At 42.1% G+C, this 24,041-nt stretch overlaps 2 protein-coding genes across 2 annotated transcripts; both read right to left on the reverse strand.

Annotated features, from left to right (window-relative positions):
• Positions 1-1,997: 1,997 nt before the first annotated feature.
• Positions 1,998-7,345, reverse strand: LOC311444485 (keratinocyte-associated transmembrane protein 2). The gene is made up of 3 exons (XM_084535691.1): positions 7,191-7,345; positions 3,536-4,137; positions 1,998-2,713 (listed from the first exon to the last, which is right to left on the reverse strand). The coding sequence occupies exons 1-3, from the start codon at positions 7,330-7,332 to the stop codon at positions 2,582-2,584; spliced, it is 876 nt and encodes a 291-aa protein (XP_084391817.1). The 5' UTR covers positions 7,333-7,345; the 3' UTR covers positions 1,998-2,581.
• Positions 7,346-9,324: 1,979 nt separating this feature from the next.
• Positions 9,325-23,486, reverse strand: VDAC1 (voltage dependent anion channel 1). Its single transcript, XM_084535706.1, has 9 exons — positions 23,408-23,486; positions 18,807-18,876; positions 18,177-18,226; positions 17,074-17,226; positions 16,931-16,983; positions 14,896-15,123; positions 11,674-11,824; positions 11,130-11,187; positions 9,325-10,284 (listed from the first exon to the last, which is right to left on the reverse strand). The coding sequence occupies exons 2-9, from the start codon at positions 18,871-18,873 to the stop codon at positions 10,193-10,195; spliced, it is 852 nt and encodes a 283-aa protein (XP_084391832.1). The 5' UTR covers positions 18,874-18,876; positions 23,408-23,486; the 3' UTR covers positions 9,325-10,192.
• Positions 23,487-24,041: the final 555 nt, after the last annotated feature.

Genomic DNA, 24,041 nt, shown 5'->3' on the forward strand with positions numbered 1-24,041 from the left:
ACTGTTTATCTTAAGTATTTGGAGCGAAGCATTGTTGGCTGCTCCCAGCTACAGAAGACACACATGCAAGCCATGATTTCACAATCTCAGTATCAGTTCCCGAAACAAAAAGATTTCAGTACTGATATGACTATCAAGAGCAAAAGGCTCAACATGCAATGTCCTCCTCAAAGGCCACCTCATGCACAAGTATTTTCAGAGAAAACAGCTAAAGATACACCACAAAAGAGAATTTATTAACTGTCGCAGTACAGCCAAAGCGAGCTTCAGTCCATTAGCCTAAATGCTGTCAGGTGCAACTAATGAATACTAAAGCTGTGGGACAAGCAGTCACAGCAGAGCTAGAACAGAAGAGGATTTTAAAATGCAACGGCACCCAAACACACTGCAAAGAAGCAGGTTTCGTAATTGCCTTGATGTTAGACCTTTGGCAGTTTTCTTTAAGAAGTTCACAAAAGGCGATCTTGCTATTAGCCGTGCGCGTTCTTCCTCCAGCAAAAGTTATGTTTTTTTAAGAGTTTCTTTGTTGGAAGGAACAGCTCAGAAGCTGGGAAGCTAATAACTTTCCCTTCCAACAGACAGTCTGCACAAGTACAAGCAGTATAAGGACAAGAAAAAAGCGAGATTTTTGTTCTTATATATATATATAAGATTTACATTGTTATATAGAGAGATTTTTATATTATTTAAAGAGAAAGTTACTGAACTTGTTAGGAGCAAAAAAAATTATTAGCTTCCTTCTCTCCAATTCTAAATTTAAACTTAATAAAGGAGCTTTGCAGAGTAACCTTCCCCTTTGGATCTTGACCACAGCAATGTTTATTTTAATGTGGGTATGTTCAGGTGAGAGTTTGAAGTATCTTCCACATTAATTGTTAAATTATATAACTCATATAAAAAATTACCTGTTAAAGACATGATTCAGTTCTATAGCTTAAAATATTCATTTGAACCTTGCCATCTACCCTGCATATCATCTGAGAGGCGTAAAACAAACTCCACACTTTCCCTGTGCAAAGAAAAAATATGATTTTGAATGGGTTGTCCAATCCTAAGCATAAGCAAGCTCTTTACCAGCAGATACTGTATAAAAGCAGTGAAATAGTTAAGATAAAAAAAACACAAGCTTATTATTGTCATTTATTTTAAAAACCTTATTCAAAATATTAAGTGATACAAGTCCAAATATGATAAAAATTGCTGCAAGAAAAGAGTTTTGGAGTATTTTGTTTGTGCTTTACTTTTTTGTGGTTATGAAAACAACTCATTTAACAGTAGGATTTAGAACTTTTAGCACTTCCTTTTTAAGATAGCATCATGCCTTCAGATTCCTCATGCCAACAGCTGTAAATTTATTTATTTTTTCAAAATGTTACATAACTACTTGAATACCAAGTCATTAATTATGGGGTTCTGATCCACCGTTATTTACATATTTATCAGTCTGAAACCTAACAAACAGAATGTACAGAAAACTAAGATTTTATATTTTACAACTCATGAAAACATAAATAAAGTACAAAAGACAAGGTAAAAAAAAAAAAAAAAAAAAAAAAACTACTGTACCAGTAACTTGCTTTACATTAATGCGTAAATATTTTTCAAAAATTAGAGTGTGCTGCCACAGACTGGCAGCCCCACACACCATTACTTTCATCTGCCTGTTACCTGGGTCAGAATAACAACAAAATAAATTATTCTTACTCTCTCAGGCCTCTCCTATTTATAATATACCCAACAATATAAATTTTCCCCAACATTCTTAAAATTCAGCAGAAAGCTTTGATTCATTGGAAGCCTGTCAACTGCCTATTTCTTAGTAGGTTTATTCAACAAGGCTTTTTTTCCATTCATTAATTTCAAAAGATAATGAAAATGCCATAAATATCATTAGAGGAAAAAACTGGACAGTCAAGCTGCAAACTTTCCCATGGATCTCAAACATTTTAAAGAAATATGCAGTATGTAACTTCTGAAATAAAATGCTTTATACATAATTCTTTTTAAATGATTTACTGCATGAACACATACAGAAATTATGAAGTTGTCATGCTAGCCATTCTGGCTAAAACACGATCGAGCTATGCAAAGCAAAAACAGAACAAAAAAGAGACAAGATGAAAGATTTGCAGCATCAGAATTTAAGCACGGGAAAAAGTAATTATATTTTAAGTTTGCAATATAGCAGGATTTATGAGCCATATAAGTGATTAGCAAAGAGATCATTAATTTGATTTAGTGATGCCAAACTCATTAATTTATTAGACCTAAAATATTTTATGCTTATTTTTTTTGTATTACAACTATTAAGACTGCTCCAGACAGCAATGAAAATGCTGTAACGAATGGAAAGAGCACTAATTATTAAACTGTATCTTCATAGTCAATTTAAAATCTGACCAAAGTAGCAAACAGATGCATCATGCCCTTGATCTTGCATGAGATTTAATCTCAAAAACATCCAGGTGAAAGAGAGTACTTCTCATTCCAGTACAAGTGGCATATTTAGAATACCTGAATATTGTTACATGATTAGGCAGGCAAAGAGTGATAAGTTCAGCAAACTCAAATCACAGTGCTTTCAAAATACGTAGTCATTAGTTATTTTCAGGGAAGGCATTGCTTCATTAACGTTTTGATCTAAACGATGATATTCTACTGTTCTGGAGCACAGGCCGTCCCTCCATCGTCGGCTCTGGACCAACAAGAAGATCTGAAAGAAAAAGCAGACAACTTTCAGAATGGCATGGAAAAACATTTTGGTTTTGGTAGCCAGCTTAACAGTTGCATTCATATCACAGTTCTATCCGAGGACCTGGCAACAGCATTGCTGTAAGACACAGCACTAGCAGTCAGACATTTCCGTGTCATCCTTGCCATCAAATCACCTACTGGCAACTTCAACTGCAGTTTGGCAAAAACACAGCATTCAACTCATAGCTCTTTTAGTGAAGATGCGTGTGCAGTGGTAGTGCATATACAGGCTATTAAAATTATTCCCAGCTTGATGACATTTATCAGCTTATTCATCTTATGAATCAGAAAATTCCTGAAAGTTTACAGTTAACCCCCCAGAATATTTACCATATAGAGACCACCTCAAAGTGAGAATCTATTACCAGGATTATCATAGTCAGAACAAGAACATTCCCACATCATTTGGGACTAACGTTCCTTACTTTGGTGTTTATAATCCTGTGCAGTACCAAAATTAATCACCTTTCACAAGACTTCACTCCGGTCTCCTGCCTAGAACTCGTCTTGTATACTGTGAGTGAATACTACTGAACTGATTGATTGTCAATATCATATCATTTAATTGATTTTCTAATTTTAAATGCTTAATTCAAGTTTATTTTCGTTGTACAGATAAAGACGACAGCAATGACCTGCATATTAGTACCTCAACAAGACTAAATGGTCAATGATTTAGTTTTCCAAAAAGCTAAATACCTCTTACAAAAACAGTTTACAAGGCAATGCAGCTGCATTTTAAATCCTAGAGCCATCTCTCCACCTTTCACAGCGTACCTACCTTTCTCTTATTGTGATAGGTGACATAAACAACAGCTACTAAGAAGGCAACAACAACCAGATGAAAAAAGAAGTGGCTGTCATCTTCTTCTTCCAACCCTGTGACAGAAACATCTTTTATCTTCTCATCAAGGGACTTGATTTCCTCATTGTAATTACTGATGGTGTCAGAGTCCTCATCTTCTGGCATCTCAAGGAGGTCTGGGTTGTACCTGGAATTGGATGTCATTTCATAAGGACCATAGTCATCTCCTCCATCTGACTCCAGAGGTTCTTTTTCTATGGGTGGTGAACTATTTAGTGTGTCTTTCAAATCTGTCAGCAGATCCTCTTCCTCAATCTTAGTATCTTCAGAGGCATCAACCTCCATCTGAGATACAGGACTAGCAGTCACGGCACGAGAGACCTCGTTTGATGGAGAATCACCTTTTGCTGGGGATGGTTTCACTGCGGTCACAGAACTGATTTTAGCTGTTGTTGGGCTTGCTGCTTTTTTTGTTGGGGCTACACTCTGCAGGGTGTCTGTCAAATTCTGAGAGCTACTTAGCGTTTCATTCACATTTCTAGAAGAAACATTTTGAACTTTCTCCACTCCCACAGAATCTGAGAAACAGAAGAGAAACAGTCATTATTAAGGACAAGGCACTGGCTTCTCTTGGGATACTTCACCTAAAAACAAAATGACTGCAAGGCACTTACGTTACAGGTAAGAAGCTTTATAATGACAAGCAGGACGGATTTCATACTACAAACCTTTTAGAGTTCATATGCAGAAGTACACAGCCGCATACTTTGGCAAGTTCAAAAAAGAAGTCTTCAGTGGGACAAGAATTATACCTTGGGAGCACATGCTTGCTAGATTTGTATGCCAAAGTGTCCTGAAAAATTCAGCATGCTTATTTTCCAGACTCAGAAGTTCCGAGACATGCCTTCACTCCTGTTGTACATTTATGATGCCTTCTAGAATCGCATGTGGCCACTATTTTCTCCGTAAGAACACACTTTCTCTCAAGGAAGATTTGAATCTGCAAGTGAAGTGTTCTAAAACTGACTAGTTAGCTCTTTGCTTTTTTTTTTTTTTTTTTTTTTTAAAAAAAAAAAAGAGAATTAAAAAATATTGGCTACTTTTGAACTGCCAGATTTAAATCAGGTGGCACCTTAAAAATGAAAAACAAGTTTTAGACTTTCAGTAGGCCTCATAGTTTGATATGCCAAAAATACAAGTCAAGTATGGTTCTACTATTAATTTTTTTTTTTTTTTTTTTTTAAATAAATAACATAATAGTTTATTAAGTGCTCCCAAGGAGTTCCCTGGCTCACTGGAAAGTTACAAATTCTAGAAATGAAGCACTGAACACACTCCTTGTGTCAAATTACTCATAAGTAAAATATTATTCAGGGGATACTGAATCATGTTATTCATGAAACACGTATATTTACAGAGGAGCAGTTACAACAGACCTCTCCTTGTTTGCATGGTACACTTTTCCAGCACGAATTACACTTTAACCAACTATAACACAGAAAAGAATCGCTACTCTCACAAGAACTAGACTTGACGGTGTCGCTCTGCTTAAGTTTCAAGTCCCCTGCTTTACTTTTAAAACAGTTGGCATTGATGAAGAAATGACCAGTCCAAACTATCAGGTCAACTTTAAACTTGTCCTCTACAAGAACCGAACGTTTAGAGAACTCTTATCTCCCCTCAGGAATAAAGCCTGTATACGGGAAAATAAATACGAGTAAAAGCAGCTGCAAGATAAGTTCCATATTTAAAGCTAGTTGGCACATTACTAGCGAGGGAGTTAGATGTCAGACCTCGCTGCTGCTCTCACCAGATGGACAAGAAGTATCAGGGAGCAACAGGTAAATTCACTGAAAAGCAAACAAGCAGATATGTTTGTCCCGTAGAGCACTACCGTGCATGTCCTTAGACTTTTAAGCTGTTCTTAAATTTATTTTAACCTGAAAGTTTAAACAACAGCTTATGTTGCAGCTCCAACCTCACTTGAACGCGTGGTTAACTAACCTTTAGAGAAAACAACGACTAGTTTTTTCCCCACATTAAAATACATTAGAAGTGTTCAATGTTAAAGTCAGTATTATTTCTCTACTCAATTTTAAAATTCCAGAGGTGTGAATATATACCAAAAGAAAATTATTTAATTCACCAGGAGTTACTACAACCCCCTTCCCTTTCAGAAAAGGAACGAGAATAACCCTCTAACAAATATTCCGCTACAATTTTTGAACTGCTAAGTAATTCCATGAACATGCATCTTCTCCAAAAGCTGTTTCTTTCTTTTATCAAATGGGGAAATAAAGAGAACAGGTCCTTAAACATTTCTCATCCAGAAGGAAGTGAAGTAGCAGAGCAAATATAGATTCTTTTTACCTTTCCCATGGGAGTGACATATCAACAGCTACCTAGTAACACCTGCATATTTCCGGACTGTGATTTAAATTGCTGGATACAGTCACATTCAGCTAACTCTTTAAGAGGTCACTTGTATCAAAGGAGAAAATACTTCCTATTAAGGTCCTGCCAGTAAAGCAAGGAACACTGCCTTATTTCCTATATTGAATAAGACAATGAGTGAAGAAGAATAATTTCTACTTATTCCTATAAGGAAGTTTTGATTATTTGTTTTAACAGGAGTAACAAGCTTAGCAACTAAACCACAACTGATTTATGATATCTACTCAAAACTATTTGGCATGATAACTGGTGGTTGCCCTGTTCACAGTTACACAACCCTGTCAGGTGATGTTAGACGCAGCGCCTGCACTCCAGAGACGCCTCAGCCTCACAAACAGATATTCATGTTTGACACTGGTGACAAATGAACTAACAACACAGCCCTCACAGTAAACATTACGTGTAAAAATCCACTTCTGGGAAAGTTTACTTTTTATAAAGCAAGCTGATTTCTGAAATTACAAATTTTTCGTTTCTTCCAGGTTTCTGTCCAACATCCCAAACCATGTCCTTCATTGTTCCCTACCTATCAGACCAGGCGAGGGGCAACATGGATTGAGTGCTTTGGATACACCCACAGTAAGACTGGAGCAAGAAAGGAGCCGCAGGCACAGATCAGCTCCTTCCCTCCTCCTCGTAATTCCCTCTCTCCTTGCTGCCCAAGGAGCAGCCTGCCTAAAACGAGCGGGGTTCAGCGCACTTGACTTATGTACTCCTTAATGGTACTACTCCTCTGGAGGTTCAGGGGATGGTGGATAAGGAGAGCAAACTGACTTCACTAGAAGCCAACTAGCAGAATGAAATACGACTATTTTCTGTAAAGATAAGCAGGGAGAACACCACAAACAGATAGGGAACTGGGTTAAGGAGCACAGACCACGGAGCACGATGATGCCTGATGGAGCCCGTTACACTGCCCCCCACCCCTGCACGGCCCCCAACCTCCAGCTCCACCATGCCCACCACCCACACAAGGCCCCGCTCACACACACCCCAAAATTAATAAATAAACGGGAACCGCTGCCCGGCCGCAGCGACTTCTGAGGCAGAAAACCGCCGGGAAAAGGCTCCCGCTGACCCACAGCGGCGGCCCCGCCGCGCGCTTCTCTCCCTCCCTCGGGCACTGCCCCGCTCCCACACGGCCTCGGGGGCTCTCCCGGTTCCCCTCCGAGCTCACCGGGGCCGTTCGAGCCCTGGGCGGCCATGGCCGAGGCGCAGAGCAGCAGCAGGCACAGGGCGCTGCCCGCCGGGCCGCTCCCACCCACGGCGGCCGCCATCTTCCCGGGCACCCCCACGGACGTGGCGGCGGCACCGCGCATGCGCGGGGCTCCAAGCGCTGAGCGCATGGGCAGGGGTGGGGGCCGGCCATAGGGTTCCATGGGTTGACCTTTCCGCCGGGGGAGGCGGGCGGTAAGGGTGGGGGCCGGCCATAGGGTTCCATGGGTTGACCTGTCCGCCGGGGGAGGCGGGCAGTTAAGGGTGGGGGCCGGCCATAGGATTACACGGGTTGACCTTTCCGCCGGGAAAGGCGGGCGTTAAGAGCTGGGGCCTACACGTAGTCAGTGCCTCGTGAGGCGATGTGTCGCCGTCCCTCTGTGTGGCGGGGATATGCGCTGTGGGGCTCCCTTCGTTAAAGTTTTTTTTTGCAGAATTGGACTTTAATGAGAGGGAAATGACTATAAACCATTAGCTGAACTCATGGCCGGCTCAGGAAAAGCCACCAGCTGGGCTCACGTGCACCTTCCGACAACAGAAATGTCAGAATCGCATGAAACGAGGTTTATGGAAGGAAGAAAACGCTTTCCCGTTCTCACCCCAAATGAGGCAATCCACACCCTGACAGAAGCTCTGAGGGTGCTCAAGCTTGAAAACACTGCCTCAATCATGGGAAAACAAACTCAAAAACACTGCCTCAAATAATGGGAAAACCAAGAACAAGTAGCCCAAAGGCTCAGGGAAAAGCACTGAGAACACAGGACATAAGGAAACACACCAAGAACACAGGACTTGTGCACCACCAATAAACTTTGTGTATCTGCCAATGTACTGTGAACAGCTGTGTCATTTGTTTAAATATATGAAGTCTGGAAGAAGACAACTTCCCCTACAAGTGTTGCATTAAGTACTTGAAATAAGGCATACTCAGAAATACCGTGGAATAGCCTGTGATAAGATAAGACTACAAGCGTTGCACAATTTGCTGGCTGTTGCTAAGGTGGAGCTACACACGCCTCACAAAATGTCGTAATGTAATGGGCTCATCAAACACGTCCTACTGTGCGCAGTCTCTTACCATCTGCACACCGCCTAAATTGATTCCTTACATATGCTAAAATAAAAAGTTTTAATGAAAATTGACTGAAGTTTATACCAGCAGATAACTGTTCATTGTTTTCACAAATTCATTTATAGAAGGTAATTCAGCTTGGTGGGTTCTGCCATGAAAGATAAACAAGTCATATTATCTTGTGTTCTCTGAAAGCTAAACACATGCATATGTACGGCTGCCAGAGCTTAGCAAGAATTAAGCACTAAGATAAGAGCACGGTCGTGTCTGGAACTTAAATCTATTAAGTGTTTTTTGTTTGTTTTTTTCATTCATTGAACTAGAAAATCACTCCTGGATTCTGGCTTCTTTGCATTTTTTTCTTTGAGGAATGCAGGTTGAAAAAGTCAGTGTCATAAGAAACAGCTTTCTGACTATCAGCAGCAAGTGTCCCATGAACCATTTGTCATGAAAGTTCAGAGAAAATTCTTAGTCTTTGTGGAATGAAAAAGAGGAGAAAAACAGAGAAGAAAAGAGGTGGAAAGAAGAGAGGGAAAAAGAGAGGGAAAAAAGAAGAAAGAAAAAAGTATTGAGGCAAAAGCGCTCTATTTCCTATCAGCTACATTTGAATTTTCTAAGACTCTCCACACCTAGGCAACAGTTACCTGTCACACAAGGTAGTCAAGACTAGGCAGAAAGTCTTTGGTGAACAGTAACCTTATTTTTCTTAACATTTTGGGAAAACAAACAAAAAACACTCTGAAGACCAAAGAATTGATGGTCATTCATCCTCTCATATTCTGTAGATTTTTGGTGATTTTCCCTATTTTGAGTCCATAAGCGTACCAAATTTATAGAATCATTCAGGTTGGAAAAGACCTCTAAGATCATCTAGTCCAACCTTAAAAATATGTTCTTTAATGGTAATTCTTTAATGTATGTTAAAAAACATGCACTAAGATATTGCCAATCTGCTTCCTGAGACAAGAATATACATGTTCATGAACTTGTCTTCACAATTAATACACAAAGACAAAGTGAAAGGTGACATTTCAATATTTTATTCAAGTTGATTTGGGTTGGGTTTTTTTATCCATTTTTAGTAGTGTCAAGTACAGCACTTTGGGGTCTAGTTCCACACAAAATGGAAGACTCTAAAAATGTACCCATTTAGTTGCTAAAAAAAAGTGGTAATAAAACAGAATTCCATTTTAAATTTAGTGACGCAACTATGTGATTACAGTTACAAAGACTCTTCCCTGATTATGTCCCTGTCTTACAAGCTTTCCATTTAGTGCAAGGGAAAGGAACCACAGTACAGGACAAGTTGTATTGGCTGAGTCACATCAAACCTCCTCTGCAAAGGAGTTATACAAGGTGGACAACCTAAAGCACTCTGGAGACAGCTGTAGGTGTAAGATAACCAAACAAGACAACCATTCATGAAATACCCACAACAAAATAAAAATAAAAAAATCCCTTTTCAAACAAGCTTGAACATTCCATCGTGAATTGAAATCTTAAAGTGTCGGAACATTTTGCTTACAGAATTAACAGTACAATATAGTGGTCTGCAATTCTTGAAGTCACAATTATTATACCACATTAACATATTCCTTGTGCAGTCAATATGTTAGTAAAGGTAATAACACCTTCCTATTTCCTATCATGTGGCAGCTGACAGATGTGATAGGCAATAACATTCCCCAAAAAAGCCTGGAATTAGGATTTTTTTTTAACGCTTTTTGTCTCCATTTCTGAAACAACATCATTTTAAAGCTTAGCTGTCTTGAAGGACTAGCAGGACTGATACTTAGCAATACTTGCATCCCAGACATAAAACATTGAAAGGTACAATATATTCTGAAGGTAGCTATGCTGTATTTTCAAATTAGCAATTGTAGAATCAATTTTTATGCTTCAAATTCCAATCCTAGGCCAAGTTTGTGACCACCTGCATTGACATTCTTGCCATCCAACAAAGCTGACAATGTCAGTTTGATACCTGCAAATAGAGAAAAGTCAGAAAAGACAACTGTTAAAACTCAGAATAAGCTTTACATTCAGTAAATGCAGTGTCTGTGTTGCTGCTCTAATTTAGCAGGTAGTTAGGTTAATGTAATTTGGCAGTTAGCTATGTGAGGACTGAGTTTTGTAAAATAATTTGCAGATATAAAATCTCTCTGAATTCTGAAAGTTAGGATAAGCAAACCACAGTGCTAGACTCTGCTTTTTATCATCCCAAGTAATTAAAACCCTCGGTCAGTTCACTGCTGCTGGTATACTGGTTAATCTAATTTCAGGTTTGGGTATAATGAAAAACCAGGACCTTGACACACGCTCTTTTTTCTAAACCTCTTTAAAATCTGGGAATGAAAAGCCTGAGCCCTGTCTACTGTATTAATCTTCTGTCAATCTGCTTGCTTGATATTCTGGCAGCAGATTTTTTAGACTACACTAGAACCAACCATGCTGGTCTAAGATTGTCCTCTTCCTGCACCAGCAAACCTTGAAAATGTAACATTTAAAAGCAAAGAAACTAAGTGATAGGAAACCCCTGGAAGTACTAAAAATACATATTCTTATCTGTGAAACATTTGGTTGGAGATAAACTTTGTATCAACATAAAAGATTATTTGAGGTGTCAGTGGGTGCTGGTTTCTGGCAATTCTGTTTCCAAGAGACATCCACAGTTAACAGAGTAGTCCCTGGAAAAGTTCACCACTGGGTTGCCACATGGAACAGCAATGTTTCAAAACCGATCACAGTATGTCACAAAAAAAAACTCCCTGATATTTCAAGGCTGAAATATCATTTATTGATATCTGAATTTCTTCTGCATAGACCTACCTGGCTTTAAAGTCTGAGTGTATCCTAGTCCAATCAGGCTGGAGTTGTTCACTTTAGCCTTAAAGGAGAAAAAATTGCATACATAAATAATTTGGTATCTTTCTTTTAAGTCCTTCCCATCTGAAAATTACATAATACATTTTAAACGGGTAGATGATTTCAGGTTTCAAATCACAAGAATCAAATAAAATCTAGAGTCAATTTTGCCATAAATTAAAACCAAAATCTCTGCAAAACTTCAGTTGCTATAGACAATGTTTTCGTTAACTAATTTTGTACTTTTTTTTTTTTTTTTTGTAGTAATAACTGAAAAATCCTCAGAATGGTGCCCAATAATACAATAAAACATTTTGTATCAGCTTCAAGGAAAATCCAATAGGCGTGCTCTCATTCAGCGCAAAGCTAAACAAATAGAGGTATGTGCCAATATACAACACTGAATTGCATCAAAACTGTACTTTACTCATTGCTGCAAGGTTGCTTCACATTTCCATTACAAGAGCTTACTTTCAAATGCTTTTAAACGCACATATATAGCACTCACAGAAAAAGAGGCATCTGGGTCAATCTGATACTTGGCTGCTATTCCAAAGCGAGTGTTGCTGTTACCAGCTGTCCAAGCAAGGTTCACAGCAGTTTCCAGTTTATCATTCACCTTCTGGTAAATGGAGCCTCCGAATTCCGTTCCATCATTCCTGGAAGGAATATATTAGTCTAGTTTTAAAATGCATCCCCAAACAACCATCTATGTTTCAGTAGGATCTGAATTTGCAGAACATTCACTTACACCTCATTTAATCTCTCTATAACAACTAAGATAGAGACATTTGGCCAGATTGGTTTTGAAGTCATTTGTAAATGCTTAAATTCATCAATAGTTACAATATTTCAACAAGCAGCGTATGAAAAAAAAAAAAAAAGCCACAACAAACTATCGAAAATAGACTAATGATGACAGTTTCCAATTTCCCCCTCTCTGTAGATGGGAATCTTTGTAGTAAAGACATTTTTTCTTCTCTGCATATCTATGAAATAATTATTTTCCCAGACATTTATCTCCCTAGTGCCCCGAAAGGGCTGTACCCCAATCACAGAGCCTGAGAGTCATCCTAACAGTGCCTCATCAGCGTGCTTTTACCAGACACAGATGAACTGTATCAGAAGTGAAGATGCCAATTGAACATCCAAGTCTATCAGCTCTTGCAAATGAATACCATTTGCCATGGCCCTTATGGTATGTCTGCGTTATAGAAGTCTGTGCTAGAAACTGAAATGAAACTCATTTTGGTTTGCAGACAGCACTAGCCAACAGCTGAATGATGAAAGCCTTCAATTTCTGCTACCGAGTAGCAAAACTTCCAGTTACTACTTACACCAGTGTCACACAGTGAGTAAAGTGTGCTAAATAAAATGCAAAACCTTAGAGCACCCAGCTCATAAAAGCAGAAGCAAATAATTTGAATAAGTATTGCAGTCCTAGGAAATCGGTGAGCATCTGAATTCCCATTTTACCTCATTTTCTTAAAAAAGAATACAAACATATTGCACAAAAGAGGCTTACACCACGGGAAGACCTTTGCAGATAAAATACTTCTAAAATATTTCTAAATTACGAAATAAGCAGATTCCAGTTATTAGAGTATACCAAACCTTTACTGATTAAAAAAAGGCAGATTTCAAACCTCTCCACTTTTACTTCTTTGTCACAATGTTCATTAGTTCACAAGAGTTGCACAAACAATACTGATATGCCTACTTAAAATTCAAGCAATAGCAGCAGCTTTTTAAACTGTTAGAGCAATTCTTCCAGAAAAATGCTACAATACTTACTTCAGATAAGACTGAAGCTCACATATAACTGCATGTGCTTGGCTCTCAAGAAAAGGAGGGATTAAAAAGGACTGAGGAGAGCTGGTTATACAGGCAGATTTTGTGCAAGGTTCCCATACAGCTCTGTCTTGACCTGCAACATTAGGGGGGGCGGTCTGAGCTATGCTCAAAAAGTGAGGAAAATCATATTTAAAACTAGAAATTATCCAGCCCTATCTCCCTTTAGTTATCATGTATTATTAAAAAAATATAAGAAAAAAATTATCAAAGCTTCTTTTAATTCTAGTAATAGTAACAGCACTTTTCATGCATAGATCAAAAACATTGTCCTCTATGGAAATGAAGATATTAAAGCACCATAAGGGAAAGCAACTTGCTCGAGTCCCTGGCTGGTCTGTGGAACAGCCAGGAACAAAAGACAATGTTTCAAGCCCCGCCTAGTTAATTTATCTACTCTGCCACAGCATCCTTTTGAACCACTGAACTGGCTAGATATAATGACCAAGCACACCAGTGATGCAAGTTCCAAACACGACTGTTTCCTGGATTCTACAAAAGCTCTGACACGTTTCAAAGCTGAAACATGTCAAAAGTACCTAGCTAATCCATTAAAATCAGTAATTAGGATTTCCATTCATATCACACATGTATGGTTTTGCCATATCAAGTGGTTGAGTACAAACATTAAGTAAGCAAACAAGGCGTCCTCGTGAAGATGATTCATCATCCACGGACAGTAACGGTGACCTAAGAAGCAGATCATTGTGGGGTCTAAGGAAGAACAGCAGGGGCTCTGACCTTACTGTACTGTTCTGAAGTTATTTTCTGCTGTTGTTTTAATTGAGACTAATAGTAATTATAGTATTTTATAGCAAAAGCCAATAGTACAACATTTTGAACTGCTGCAGCATAACAGAGGTGGAAGTCATTGTGCTCAAAGGAATAGCTCATAACTACAGAGTGAGGGGACCCCGCATATTGTTTTGATGAAAGATTTCTGCCCACATTTTTGTGCTTTGGCAACCCTTCAAACATGCCATCTGGGCCGCGAAGGTTCAGTTGTTCTGCGAGGCAGTTTGAGCTTCCTAAACCAGATCTCTGCAAAACAGCATGAAACAGAACAGAAAGCCTTTGAAGCAGCAGCTCCAGGAAAGCAGAACAGTTGTTCAGCCCCGGAATGGGAACAGCCTGCAACAGCTCTGCTACATGCAAATATGCAGTTACCCAAGGGAGTGGTAAAGGAGGTGGGGGGTGGAGTAGGGATTGCCTAATTCAAAAAAAAAAAATAAAGAAATAAAAGTCTTCCCAAAAGGCATAAATTGCTTCTTTAAGAGGAACAGGAGACAGAGAAATTAAGGTTTTCATGGAATTTAGTCCTAGTTTCCCATGTATTCAGAAAAGATAAGCACTAGTATAAATAGATTATTAGGAGTTTTAGGAGTTACAACACTAAAACAAACTTTTACACCATATCCCTTCCAGTACTGAAACTAACCCAGTCCATATCTCTTCCACTCTTTCCTTTTGTCTGTTCTTGTCCATCCTGTGATTAATCTTTTCTTCTCCAGACCAAGCCACCATTTTGTTTGATTTTGACATGCACAAAAGGAAGGCCTTGCTTTTATTGCAACTTCCATGAACAATATTTCTGTAAACCACTTGTTTTGTAAATCCACTAGTAGTTTCCAAAGGTCTGTATCTGTTAGAAAGAGGGACTCTGGGTGCTTGGGTGCTCAGTGAGTCACAGTTCCTTCCCCCACATAACTCAAAGAAAGGCTAAAGTAGCTAAAAAATGCAGTTTGCCATCTTAAATGAAGAAGCAACATCAAATCCACCACTCCCTCTATCACAAGTGCTGAAATTCTGTCCCTTTCGTTGTCCTAAATGCATCAAAATCCTTTCACATTCTTTTTAATGCCCATCTGCCAATACTTACACATTAGTATGAAGCTGGAATTCATCGGTCTTATAGCCAACAGCGAAGTTGCTCTGGGTTACTCTAGACTTGGCCGTCTCAAAAGTCATTTGGTAACCTGCCAACCACCCCTCATAGCCAACCACCAGCGCTCCGCGTATCGAAGGACCAGCAATATCAAAATCCATGTCGCAGCCCATGTTGATGTGTTCCCTCTTGTATCCTGTCTTAACTTTAGCGCTCTTTTTCCTAAAGAGAAAAGAAAGAATCTCATATCTTGCTCAGGCAGCAATTCAACCAACTCGGTTACTTTAAATCAATGTAATAGTACACACAGACGGAGAGTCACACTATATGTCCCCTTTTTATATTTCACATTTGCAAAAACGGAATTCATCTACAGTGAATTGCAAGCAGTAAAACGCAGTGTGGTGCCTTTCTGAGCTGCATTCTGCCAAGCAGCACCACAGCAAATCAGACTTGAGGTGACAAAAGTTAATCCTCATCTCAAAGGAATCTCATATTTTAGAAGTTTGTTAGAGACAGGGAAATGATGGAAACTGTAATAGTTTACTGGTTTGCCACAGACAAAAGTAGTTGGCTTGTACCAGCCGAAGTTTTTGGACAATCCTGTTTAACTGGGTAATTTCATTTACTGTGTCCAGAAATCACTGCTAAGGAAGCAGGCTGCTTCGGTGGCTCTGACACCCCATTTTCTCCTTATGATGTGTTATAATGTTTAATGGTTACAGCCATAAGGAAGGTTAACACAGAAATAAACTTTCCTGAGTCACTTGCTTCTTTTTATTCTATTGGCCAGGGCAGTGCTTGCTCAGGTGTCCTTCTGTCTGCTCACATCAAGGGAGCAGATCCTCGCGCTGCAGAACAGCTACATCTAGTGCATTCAGCTACTCCTCTGCAACAGTTTCTTCCTTTCTTTCTCTCTTACAAGTGTCTTCTCTCTTTGGCCAAATCGTTTACTGAAATCTTTCCAGAAAAGTCAGGCTGATTTGAAATTTCACATCAACCTTCCACTGCAGCTAGCAAAAACAGTCTCCAGGAACTGCAATACATGCTGTATCAGACCTGTGCAGAGATTGTTCTATTATTATTTCTATTATTATTATTATTATTCCTGTCTCGGAAATTTCTTATATCTTTCAAAATCATAAATAAAGAGCAGAAGTGCCAAAAATACCAGCATTAGCTTGACTGCAGCTTCCATACCAGCTAAGAAATAATTATCAACAAAACCTAGAGATAATTCTGCTTAACAAATACAAAAATATCTATTTAACCTAGAGGGCTGGAAGCAGTCGACAATGGAGAACACTAAATTCAAGGCAGGGTGAAGTCCCCACTGGGACCAAAACCACAGCAGCCTGCCGTGTAGCATGCCACAGTGGGAAGCTCATGTGCAGCCCGTTTTGGCTCTCTGGCAGCACTGCTTGCAAAAAGATAATCAGGAGAAAAAAATAAATAAACCAACATCTAGCCCTACAGCTGCTGCTTAATCCCTCTGGCCCACATAAAATGTGGCATCCAATCACGGGGTCCACAATGCTCATCCAACACCACGGCACGCTGTGGCCAGCAAGAATTCAGATGATAAATTCAGCTTGGGAAACGAGCCCAATTACTGTGTCGACCTATTAGAGCCATGGCCAACTGGCTCATGGAGCTTGTTAAGCTTTGCATTACAGCTGACTTGTCTGGCATTTTTATTCAGGCAGTCGCTAAGTACTCATTTTCTGACATGGCCAGAAATAAGCAAAGGGGCACAAACAATTCCTTCCCACCCCGATTCTGACTGTAATTCCCAAGTTACTGTATTTCAAAGTTGGTTTAGGTTTACTATAGGTTAGGTTTAAAAACGGATAGTTACTATTAAGACTTAGACCAGATATATAAGATTTCTTTATACATAGGCAGATTATTAAATGTCATGACATTTTGGGACAAAAGGAGTAAGGGCAACAGTATTTTGGAAAACTAAAACTAAGAAAAAAAGTTGTTTTTTTCTTTTTTTTGTCTCTCAAGCTTACTAACTTCTTACCCAGTGTTAGGAGAGAAGGAGGAGTCAAAGGTCAGCTTCAAGCCTCGTGCAAGCTGTACAGAAAAGAAATTCACAGGTAGGATTTATAATCAGAGATTGTCACAAATTAATTTGTAAGCTGGACCTTTTGATCCCCAAATTACCTGATCTTCTAGAGTGATCTCAGTGCCTAGCGTGTTGTCAGTGTTCCACTTTTCTGTGAACATCAGTCCGTACTCCACCCATCTGTATTTGGTTTCCAAACTACCACTGACTTTGCTCGTTTCTGAGTTTGCTGAACCTGAGCTTGTAAATTCCTAAAGAGAGGGAAAAAAAAAATATATATATATATACATATATATATATATGTATAAAAATTTGTGTAGATATGTGTGTGTGTATATGCGTACAGGTAAATACTCATAGAACATTAGTCACTATAATTTGGGATACTACCCAACACTTCACTGTTCTCAAAAGACTTAAGAATACATTTGCTAGTCATTAACACCAACACACACACAAAAATGTCAGTGTCAGGGAGAAAGAGCACTGCATGCTAAGGAATGGTCACAAACCATTTTTACCATTTTAACACAAAACAAGGGGCTAGTCTGAGAGCTAGCTGATGTACAAGGTGTGCCTGTGGATCAGTTTGTAAGCCTGCAAATACTTCACAGAGGTATTGTAAAGATCAGCTCCAACACACAATTACATCGCCACTACGCTTGTTTTGTGGCTGCTAAGAAAAATAGCATGTTGCTCATTTAGAAATTATACTGGCTGATATTCCAACCACAGGGCACGGAGAAGTCGCTAATTGCAGCTGTGCATAAACTGATCAGCCTTGGGCAAAACATTATTCCAAAATGCTCCTTAATAGAGCCCCCGGGGGGCTGTGTCCCGTGCTAGCCCTGAGCTAAATCAAACCCTTGGCAGAAGAAAAAGCCAGGGGAGAGCAGAACCTTTCATGCCGTGGAGGCAGGGAGTGTTTCTAGCTGGGGAAGCCCGCCAGGCAGGAGCTCTGCTGCCCACCCCAGGGGTCTCAGCAGCACCGTGATGGCTGCAAAGGTGCCCCCACAGCACCACTGCCCCCATTTGTGTGTGGCCTCATGGCAGGATTATGTCCTAAATGCAAAGTAACTCGCAGGGCTATAACGTATCTGAAAACCGATAAGGGGAGAGTAAGGGATCCATATTTCTATTTTTAACCAGAAAACACGGGAACACTGCCATGTTTGGGGTTTCGAGGCCTGTCCAAACTCACCAGTCCATTCTCGGATTTTGTTTTCAAATCAAGTTTTATTAACCCAAAACCTAGAAAACAAGGAAAAAAAACATGAATTATATATATGTTAATTTGAAAGGCATTTCTGATTTATTTCACAAAGCTTCCTTCTAAATCTCTTGTGAACTACTAAAAAAAAAAAAAAAGTACAACGGGGTACAACTTTTGAACAGTGGGTTTTTAAGAAGCAGTTTATGCGGCTCATACTCCCCTCAGATAGCACTGACTGCACTAGTCCTGCTGACCTGTGATATCCCTGGGACCAGACAAGGTAATAATGTCCTTATTCATATCGAGCAGCAGCTTTTTCATAAGGAAATTGCTGACATCAATGGCCCTATTCATGACAGAGGGAAACAGCCAAAATACAACACTCAATTTTCTTTCAAGACAGACAACAGACCTATGGGGAACATGAAGAATTTTGTCAAAACAGGAATAAATCACCCTCCCTTTCCAGACAGCAGTGGTAATGTGAAACTAGGATATAAAATTCTCTGGATTCTAAGGAAATGGCTGGAATTTTTATCAGAGAAAAACAGTAACATCATAGCAGTTTCAGGAATCGGGTAGACAGTGAAAGATCAAACTTATTTGGGATTTATTTACCATATCCTTTGGTGAAAACATCTCTGGCAGATTTGCCCAGATCAGCATAAGCAGGTGGAACAGCCATTTTCTGGGAAAAAAAGAACAAGAAAAAAAAAAGAGAGAGAAAAAAGCGGGGAGGGGGAGATTATTACTGCGTTCAGAAACTTGTTTATTTAATTCACTTAAGCAAAAAGCAACTTAAGGTAAATTTCTAAGTTTTAGACAGTTTTATCTTCTACCCACAACCTATCAATTAAATACAGCCTGAAGAACGTAGCTCCAACAAGTAGCTGGATTTTATTTTGTTCTTTAGCCAGCATAAGTGAGTTGAGTGCACTTGCCTCTGCGAAACAGGTTGCAGAACAAACATGAAAAAAAAAGTCAGTGCCTTTCTAAAGGGTTAATTCTTGTTCCCTTATCAGTAGAACGGCATGAACAAACAACTTTAATATATGTATATGAAACATTTCTCCTGTTTCTTGCAACTAATCTATGTATGGGAAGAGTTAGGACCCCAGGAAACCCAGCCAGGACAGGCATCGAGCATCACTAACACCTCTCTCTTCCTAATTCACAGCAGCAAACAGATAACATTTACATTAGCAAAATCATTCTTCACCTTCAGCTTTCTTTGACTTTGGAGCTGCTGTTAACATGTTAAGATTTCTCCTTAGGCATTGACCTTAAAGTGCTTTTCTGGTCATCAGCCGGGGAAAATCTGAATGGGCTGAGAAGAGCTGGGACTGAGGGGATGCCACATGGTGAGCACACGGGGCCGGGAGCGATGCTCATTTTGCCCCGTGGGTCCTCACTTCCTATGTTCAGCAGGACCCAACCTCTCCTAGCTCAGAGGCCTCCTGCATGCCATACGAATGCATCTGTTTTTTCTGCCACTGAGAAAACCATCTCATCGCAGGTGGAGGGCAGAATGTGATCCTGCGAGGAACAAACCAAGCAAACCTACTTTCTTATCCCAGTACAATTTGTTCTAGGGAAGCCAAGTCAACGAACAGAAGTGGTGTGCACCTTCTGTCTTTATACACAAGACACCGTACATTTTTAAAAAGCAAAGGAGTGGAACCGTACTCGTAAAGCACCTCTCAACACACCGTAATTCCCTATTCCCAAACGTTTTGGTTATGTGGCATAACCACGAGCTGATTACATAAGAGTGGAAACGCTGCGAAAGTTGCCTGCCAGTCCTTGCTCCAGCCCGTTCCATGTCAGCAGAAAACTATTCCTCCCCACCCCAGCACCAAGAGCTGGCTCCCAGCACCGGGGATGCTCCCCACAGCCCCCCAGGAAGCAGCTCCCCGGGCAAGCACCCAGCACGAGCAGCACCCAGGGCCCTGCAGCAGCCACCCAGCGCCTCCAGTGCTCACTCCAGCAAGCTGCTGCCTGTCAGAGCAGGATATTGCTATTGCATAAGTGAAGAATCCCTGTCCTAGAGGGAACAAAACAGATCTGATGGCTGAACCAAGGCAAACGTCTTCTCAGAGCATACAGCAGGGTGCAGAGTGCAGTGCAGCTTCAGCTGGGGACACCGCCTGGGTGCACGAGGAAGGCCTCTCCTCTCCTCTCCTTCCAGCTACAGTTCATCAATAAGTTGCAGCCCCAGATATGTAAGCAGCTAAATAGGTGAATTAAAAACAAAACAAAAAAAATACCCAATGTATTCTGGATTCTACAGAAGTGGCAGATGCTTATATTAGACTTAAACATCTCATTTTTTTGTGCAAACACGAAAGCTGGGATTCCAAGTTTGTAAGCGCCGCTCTGCAAGAGAAGCCATTTTAGCACTTGGTCAGATGTGGTTCTGGAAACACAAAACCCACCTTTAGACATAAATAAACGAACAAACCAAATATTAACAGATTTAAGTAGATCCCCTGCCCCTCACTGAAGCCACCAAAAGCAGAGCTCTGTGCCCCCTGGGTGATCTTGCCTTGAAGTCAGAGCTAAGGAGGCACTGGGATGACCCCAAGCCCGGGATGCGGTGGGGTGGGTCACGGAGGGGAATGTTCAGGAATCACTTCTTCCCCGCCACAGCAGCCCGGCCTCATGAGTGCCCTCTGACGGGTATTTCCATTTAGCATCATCAAAAATTTAAAATGCTAAAGATCAATTTGAAAATCAGATAAGCATTGCTTTGGACGGTACTGCACTGCTCTGCCGGCTGCCTTTGGGAACCTCCCAGCTCCATTTTGCCAGCAGCCCCTTGGAGTCACTTTGTAAAATCAAGATATTTTCTTGAAAACTGACTGCTGCACGTTTTTCCTTTGGGTTTTGTAGCATGTGTGTGTCTCCACAGGGCTCTCCAGGCCCATGAGCTGGGGCAGGCGGCTGCACGGCTGCGGGCTGGGCTCTGCCTACAGGACAGTGGGAGATGCCTGGATCTCCACTTAGGCAATTACTCTAATTAAGGGACAATACTGAAAGCCAAATCCCTGCCTGTTGTAAGGCAAATCATGTAACCTGCACGGAACAAGGTGTTTAAAAATGCTGAGTGTGGAAAACATGATGAAATATGCATGTGGTGGTTAACCTTGCTGTTGTTGTCAGCAAGAACAAAAATAATTATTTCTGTTTGCAGGGCCTAATCAGAAGCCTCTTGTTTAACAGATGGAAAACAAAACTGATTACATCCTGCGTGAGTGCGGGTTGTAAGACAAGCATGCTTAACAGGGATTCAAATCCTTAAAGGATCAAGGCATGGCTGTGGCCAAGTGCCCTTGCTTTTCACCAGTGGGATCTCAGCACATTAACTCAGATTAGGTTGGGACGGAGATGAATTCATTGCTCTCCTCCTTCCCCAACTGTGCAAATACCTCAGAGTGACTGCACACCTCAGCTCCAACACCAAGCAGACCAAGGAGAGGATACATAGTATGTTCAAGTGGTAAAATACTTTGATTTTCTTGAGTGGGAAACACTGTAGCACAAGTCACACTGAAATACTGCAGGGTTGCATTAAGGAAGCCTGAGCAGAGCAGTCCGCTCAAAGCATGGCTGTGAGCAGCACCTCTGGGCTGTAACCACGGAGGGAGGAAATGGGAAGCTTCCTCTGGAGCTGTAGGACCGAGAGCCAGCCCTAGCAAAATTTTCATTCAATATGAGGCAGTTCCATCAGGCTCAATTTAAATATTTCTCAGTGACACAGACACATGCAGCTCTGTGGTTTGAAATCCAAATGGGCCCAGCAGGCAGCCGGGGCGCCCTTTGAGGACAAGGACTGGCTGCGACCAAAGGCAGGTCCACCTCTGAGACTGGCAGCTCTCAGATGTGTCATGTCCCTACCCAGACCTACCAACTTTATGATACTTACGTGAGAGGAAGGAGCTATATAAAAATTTAAGATAAGAATAAAATCAATGGCAGGTTAAATTGCCACGAAGACAATGGGAGTCTATCGGATTCAAGGCTTAGAAAATATAAAGGTTGGATTTAACCTTACTCCTGTCACATTTTTCCTAACAAACCATCAGGTGATGAAACCAGCTGCACTGTGCATGAGGAGAGAAAGCACACGAGGGTCTTCTGCCTCAAGATCCCAAAATACGATTATTTCCTATTTATCTCCTCTATTGACTGAAAAATTATCCCTTGGCATGCTTTTAAGCACCTTTTTGCCCCCCAGCCTGGGCAGTGTCATTTCGCAGCCAAGCTACCAACACCTGTAGGATCAGAGCCCTCCTGCTCTCGAACCACATATGACAGAGCAGATTTACTTTTTCGTGATTGATTTATGCAATATTATCTGTCACCCAATAAATGCTGGAGCACAGAGGAGATAAAAACCTTCAAAGCAAATACAAATATTGTGATTTAGCCTAAACCAATATTTACGGAACTAAAGAAAGAAAGAGCCTGCTGTTAATTGCGTGGGTGCAAGTTCAGAACAGCGCTGTACAGAAACCCCTCATTAAGCTATCGCACAGAAACAGCAATTAAACACGGCTGGGGGATGCTGCAGCCTGTGGTAGCTGCTGGAGTTGGGAAAACTGCGAGGGGAGAACAAGGAACCAAGTTCCTTCAGCCCCAAGTTACGAGCCCAGGTTAACCACCCAGCCCTGCAGCCCCTGGGTGAGGCTGCGTCCCACTGGGGGTCACTGGTAGGATACTGGGAGCACTGGGGGACACTGGGGGTACTGGAGGGCACCGGGGGATACTGAGGGCTCTGCTCCTGCTGCCCTGCAGCCGCCAGCGGTGTCCCCAGGCCCGGCCAGCACCCAAAGGCCCTTTTGGGAAGGGGTCGGGAGGCAATTTGGCAGCCACCCTGACCCCGGGGACGGGGAGGGGATGGAGAGAGCCCCCGGCAGAGGGGATGAGTCAGCTCCACTCCGCCCGGTGTCTGCCGGTTTTTATTAATTTATTAATTTTTTTTTGAACAGCTGCCCCGAGCCAGGCCGAACCTCTCCCCCCACCCACCGGGGACCCCTCCCCAAGGCCGGGGGCTGCGGGGAAGGGACGATCGCTGCCCCCGGTCCCCCCCCCCGGTCCCCCGGGGGACTCCCCCCGAGGCCGCTGCGCGTTACGTAAGGAAACCTCCGGCCCCGTTAGCAGCAAGGAGCGAGCCCCCCACAACCCCCTCCCGGCACCCCAAGGACCCCCGGCCCTACCTGGCCCCCCCCCGAGGCGGCGGCGGCCCCGCTGCTCCCGCTCCCTCGGCCTCCCCCGGCCCCTGCCCGGCGCCTCCCCGGGCTCTGCGGCGGCGGCGGCTGCGCGGCGGCGGGCGGGGACGGGGCGGAGCGGGCCGGGCCTCGTCGCCTCACCGAGCCCCCGGAGCTGCCTCCCTCCGGGGCAGGGCCCCCCGACAGGCTCCGGGGAAAGCCCCCGAGAGACCCCCGGCAGCGCGGTGCTGGGATCTGGTGGGGGGAGGATGGGTTAAGGGGGGGAAAAGGGTAAGGGGGGCGGGGGGGGGGCTGGAGATGGTCCCCCAGGGAGAGCCCGGTGGGGTGATCGGGAGCTTTCTGTCTTGCTAACTCCCTGCTGGAGGCAGGAGGCAGCCCTCTGCTGAGCCCACAGCCAAGGGGTCCTGGTGGCGGAGCGAGGCAGGCTGCCCTCTGCTATCACCGAGGAGCAGAGGCTGCAGGATGAGATATGAAACCCACCCGTCTCTGCCAGAGCCTCAGGGCATTGCCCACGAGATAAGCAGCAGACTCATCCCACCCAGGACACTACCCGTGGTCCTGACATTCGCCCTTCCAGGCCCAGTGCCTGAGGGAGATTTTTGCCAGAAGAAATCGCTAGGAG

This window comes from Aythya ferina, assembly GCF_964211825.1.
Source record: "Aythya ferina genome assembly, chromosome: 14".
Taxonomy (NCBI): domain Eukaryota; kingdom Metazoa; phylum Chordata; class Aves; order Anseriformes; family Anatidae; genus Aythya; species Aythya ferina.

Bases quoted from the DNA above. Each gene is read 5' to 3' on its own strand.
- LOC311444485 (XM_084535691.1), bottom strand. From the start codon at position 7,332: ATGCGCGGTGCCGCCGCCACGTCCGTGGGGGTGCCCGGGAAGATGGCG. The intron at 4,138-7,190 runs GTGAGCTCGGAG...TCTGTTTCTCAG, and splicing joins CCAGGGCTCGAACGGCCCCG to ATTCTGTGGGAGTGGAGAAA. The intron at 2,714-3,535 runs GTAGGTACGCTG...TTTTTCTTTCAG, and splicing joins CCTATCACAATAAGAGAAAG to ATCTTCTTGTTGGTCCAGAG.
- VDAC1 (XM_084535706.1), bottom strand. From the start codon at position 18,873: ATGGCTGTTCCACCTGCTTATGCTGATCTGGGCAAATCTGCCAGAGAT. The intron at 15,124-16,930 runs GTAAGAAGTTAG...TTTTCTCTTTAG, and splicing joins TCCTTCTCTCCTAACACTGG to GAAAAAGAGCGCTAAAGTTA. The intron at 10,285-11,129 runs GTAGGTCTATGC...CTCTATTTGCAG, and splicing joins CACTCAGACTTTAAAGCCAG to GTATCAAACTGACATTGTCA.